Source organism: Galeopterus variegatus, unplaced genomic scaffold, assembly GCF_000696425.1.
Source record: "Galeopterus variegatus unplaced genomic scaffold, G_variegatus-3.0.2 Scaffold17427, whole genome shotgun sequence".
NCBI lineage: Eukaryota > Metazoa > Chordata > Mammalia > Dermoptera > Cynocephalidae > Galeopterus > Galeopterus variegatus.
The window spans coordinates 5,255-10,167 of NW_007743538.1; the positions used below are offsets into that span (position 1 = coordinate 5,255).

The following is a 4,913-nucleotide window of genomic DNA, read 5'->3' on the forward strand; positions in this document are numbered from 1 at the left end:
GGAGCGCCACCGCGCTTCCCAAGCAGCGCACTATAGCAGTGCGCCACCGGGCCGGCCCCTCATATTACCTTTTCATTCTATTTTTCCACAAACTTTTTGAAGTGCCCTCGTACAGGAGGCAACAATTTAAAGTGCTGTTCAGAGGTAGCAGCATTAAACACCTGCAAACTGAGGCATGCCCATAACTCAGAAACACCCAAATCTAGGTCCAAATTCTCCAGTCCTTTACATTTAAAGTTAAATTTATTTTCACATTTATCAAAGTCAGAAACGTTGACCAAAATGAATCTGCATTGAGGTATTCCCTTTAAATTCTTGAAACTGTTTTTAAAAGGCTAGTCAACTGACAAGCCAAAAGCATCACAAAATTAGATAGCTAAAGAGATTTGTAACTGTGAAACTTGGGTTTTAAGTTTTTTACATAAATCATGCTGGTACTTTCAAAAAGTCTAGTTCTGCCAAACCCTCAGCATTTTACACAGAGTTTTTAAAAGATCAAAGGAGACAGCCATGGTCCTTTCACACTTGACAAATAGTGCTACTGTTTAAGATGAAAGCCAACAGTCTCCTCTGAGTCTCACAGTAGACAGGAAGGAGCTAAGGAGGACTAAACACCTGACACCTACCTGTGTTGGGAGGTGGGGGCTTGTTGTGAATCCATTTAACTACCTTGATGCCATTCTGAGCAGTGGCAATGTTTACACCTGGAACGCAGGTGATGATGTGTTCTAAGGGAACACCCCCTTGGTTTTCCTCCACTACTTCTAGATCACCAAACTCTGCAGCATAACAATCTGGAAAGCTGAAGTGCGGGGGGGAAAAAGGTTAAATTAAAGTAATGGAAAAGCAAAGCACCTGCTAAACAGAAGGCTTTAATGTATCTGTTAATAATTTCTGCTTCAATGCCCACAATCTAGGTTTGAAAGTTAAAATTAAGCTCCCAGAAAGGCAATCACCATGGCATTGGTCTCTTTGAGATGTTCTGATGGTACTAGAAATTCCTGGGCAGTTTTCCAGATGTTGTTAAAAATAAGGCTGGATTCCAAGTCAGTTACTCATCTGCTTTAACGTATCAGGGGAATTAAGGCCACTTATTCCTGTGTTGGCCTTTGCACTGTCTACCATCATGGCCCACAGAGTGGTTATTTTTCTCTCTCTCAGGTCTTGAAATTTACAAGTCTTTGAGGTTGTGTGCACTCTTGTAGCACTCGTCCAGATTTCTATTATAGCACTTATATCTTTTCTTTGTGGAAAAGAAACTGTTCTATTCATGTTTATGTTTTTAAAATTTAGCACAAACATCCTTGTTGAAATATTGATTGAATGGATGCTATTTCAGATATACTTTCACTGCAACGTTAAAACATTAGGAAGAATTCCACAATACTTGTTTAGGTAGAGATGTGGGCAGAGAGGGAAGACTTTCTATAAAAAGGGGAACTAAGGCATTACATTTCAAGCGGCTTTGATATGGTTCACCTTAATAAAGGCACAGTGCCCTCATGGGTCTGGAGAAGACTGTGAACCTGGGGCGCAAATGTCTTCAAAGAGAGAATCACAAAAGGAATCTTGTAAGAGTCTGGATCAAATTCGTGCTCACTGCAAAAAAGAGAATGAAACAGTCAGCTGACATTCCTCAGGGGCCTAAAACGTTCACAAGGTAATTCTAACAGCTGTTCCAGGATCTTACACAAAAGGGTTATTGCTAAAGGAAAACAGGTGGCATACCTGAAATCCTTATCAGAACAATGCTGTCTGCAGACAGGCTCGTGATATTCTAACTCTTCAAATATAATTGGGCTGCAATTTGTGGAGGAGCCATCATGTGACTGGGAAGACCCCAAGGGGCTCTGGCGGGCTTGACTGCTGGGTAAGAGACGCACCAGACGTCCATTTCCTTGTTCACGGATTGTGACCGTGTCTGTTAATTTATATAGATCTGACACATTCAGCTTGTGTCCAAACCTAAAAGCAAGAGGAGAGAGAGAGAGAGATGCTGACTTAGAATGTTTTCCTTGGATTATACAGAAATGCCTGTCCTGTTTAAATGAAGGGCTATAACCAAGAACAATTCGTCCATCTCTTCAAAAGTAAAATTAGAATAATTCTACCACAAATTCATTCACTACCAAACCAGTGGTGCTTAGTACCTGCTGTGAGTCACCTCTGGCCCACTGCCGATTACAATGATTATATCATTTGGAAGCCACCCCACACCCTTGCCCAGTTTCTATAAATGACCTAGTTTCCTGAGATGGACAGCTATCTGATATGACCTCTCTCAACTTGGATCTCCCCCACTTCCAAATCCCTCTGCATGACCTGTCACCATCCCTGCTCTCCACCCTCAGAAGTGTACTCCTTTCCAGTCACCGTCTCACCGCCCCTGTGCCTCAACTGCATGACCCATACATCCTCGGAGATAGACTTCCTCATTCATCCCACTGATTGGTAGTTTTCACACTCAGAGCAGGCTCTGGAGGCAGACAGATGTAAGTTCACATCCTGACTCAACTTCAACCTGTGTGACTTTAGTCAACTTACACAACAAATCTGGTCCTCAGTTTTTCCATCTGTAAAACGGGATGATGATATCATCTATCTTATAGGGTTGATGTGAGGAATAAATGTGATTAAGTATGGACAGGATGTTGGCTTATAGTAAGTGCTCAACAAATATTACCTGCTCATCTTACTGTCTGCCCAGTGGTTCCATCTCAATGCCCTACATGCATGCTCAGACTCCCCTCTACCAAAACCAGTCTCCGTGCTGTCCCTGCACTGTGTACATTCTCCCTTGTGCCCTCATCTCAGCCTTGTGCTCTCCTGCCTCCCCTATAAGGCAGACAGCTGGGCTCTCAGGAGCTGCTTCTGCTGCTTTGCCCCAGTCTCTCAGTCCCTTCCATCCTGTGTTGTACCCACAGGACTCTGTGGCAATGGCTCTAGTGTCACAACAGTCTCCACCTCATCCCCAAACCTCCCTCCATTTCCTCAGTCCCCGTGACTCCCCACACTCCTGATGTGCTCTTTCCACACATTGTTGTATAACACCCTCACCTCTGAGTTCTTGCCCACTTCCCTGGCCTGGTGGGATTCCATCCATTCCGTCCTTCTCTGTTTCTCCTCTGATCTTATCTGCTCCTACGTCTTTCACCATCACCTGTAGGCAAATAACTGCCTTATCTTCAGAGCTGACTTCCCTCCAGAGGGAGTCTCCAAATGTGCAGAAGACCATGAGAACTCTCTACCCTGCTACTCCAATGGCCCNTAAATAAATAAATAAATAAATAAATAAATAAATTATTCATACTCCAAGACCTCAACAGATACTGACTTTCTTGCTGGCTCTCTTCTGTTACTGCCCTCAGAGAATAACTCCCTCTACATATGATACCTGCAATTTGAACACCTACATTTTGTAAATCAACAAAATGTAGATCGTCAAAAGGAACAGATGCCCAACTGCCTGGGACCCTTTTTTGGCCCTGCACACCCTCTCCCAAATAGTCGTGAGTACAGAAATGAAAAGTGTATTATCAGTCCAGACAACTAACTTGGTCTCTAAAAGACAGCTAAAGTTTTTCAAGCCATTTTTACAAGTAGGCAGCTATTATAACACCCTAAGTTGGTAGACAAAGCCTTCATAGGATCCACTGCTATGCTCCAGCCCAGTAACTCATCTCCAACTCATTCATAAGAGAGGTTAAACCCTTGACTCTCATGTAGGCACCAACATACAAGCATGTGGATGTTCAGGCAGAACCCTTATAACAATGAACAATTCTGGAGAGAATGATGCTAGATGGAAAAAGGTCAGTCTATAGAGATTAGAGGTAAAATACTCCTCAGCCCTCTAACGAGCTCCTTTAAGTTGGAAACTTGAGGCCTTCTGAAAAATTGAGAAGCCACCTTGTCTAGGTTCCCTACAATATGAAGAAAGCCTCTACAGGATGTTTTGTTCAGAACTGATTTCTTAGGAATTAGGTTACTACTGTCCTGTTTCTTTGGCTGAGCAGCCAAAGCCATGGAGGAATATTCCTATCTTTAAACAAACAATCCCTTAGCATTCCTTACCTGCAACACATGAGGCACTGCTTCTAATAATTCAATCAGCTTGGAATATCCGTAGTCTGATACTCGGCACTGCTTTGCAAAATGATGGTGATAGGATGGGATGAAATTACTAATTGGTATGACACAAGATGGCTGGCTCTTCAACAAGTCGATCACTTCTCTACTGAACTGGATCAGCTGGGGGTTACCTACAGGGCTTTTAGAACGCAGAAGCCAAGGGTTACCCTCCATTTTAAAATAACAACTGAGATAGCATTTTCCCAGCAAAAGTAAGTCACATACCTCTTTTGGGGATACAAATCACCATTTCATTATTTTGTTGGGACAAGCAGATGGTTGTGTCTGGAATCTCTGACACAATATCAATTAACTCACAAACACCATATTTGGTGACATCCCAGTCCTTTGAGAAACACCTAGATTTTAACAATGGAAATGGGGGAAGAATGAGTAATATCATTGCTAAAATAAACTACAAGTTTTCCAAAAGTATGCTTCATAGAAAAGTTAGACAACTGTTTAATATTTGGGGGAAGAAAAAGTATTTTAAAATATTTACTTTCTTTTTTTTCTTCTCGACTCACCAATGATAGGCCTGTGAGAACTCTCTTGCAATAACCTGCTTGCTGGCCTGGGATTTGAGGAGCTTCAGTAAGTCTTGAGTAAAGCGCTTCACCTGGGCCCTGTGAGTAAGCGTCAGCAAACGTTTGGAACCCATTCCGAGAATCTGCAAATCAAACATTTAAATTATTCATACTCCGGGCCGGCCCGGTGGCACACTGGTATAGTGCGCCGCTTGAGAAGTGCGGTGGCGCTCCCGCTGAGGGTTCGGATCCCAC

General features: G+C 42.9%; 1 protein-coding gene across 1 annotated transcript in view; it reads right to left on the minus strand.

Annotated features, from left to right (window-relative positions):
- LOC103582701 (meiosis arrest female protein 1) overlaps positions 1–4,913 on the minus strand; it is a gene marked incomplete at its 5' end in the record, with an annotated part of 16,765 nt that overhangs the window by 4,825 nt on the left and 7,027 nt on the right. The window contains 3 exons of the mRNA XM_008564222.1: positions 627–802; positions 1,480–1,599; positions 1,729–1,965. Of these exons, the coding sequence (XP_008562444.1) occupies positions 627–802; positions 1,480–1,599; positions 1,729–1,965 (533 nt within the window). The remainder of the gene's footprint in view (positions 1–626; positions 803–1,479; positions 1,600–1,728; positions 1,966–4,913) is intronic.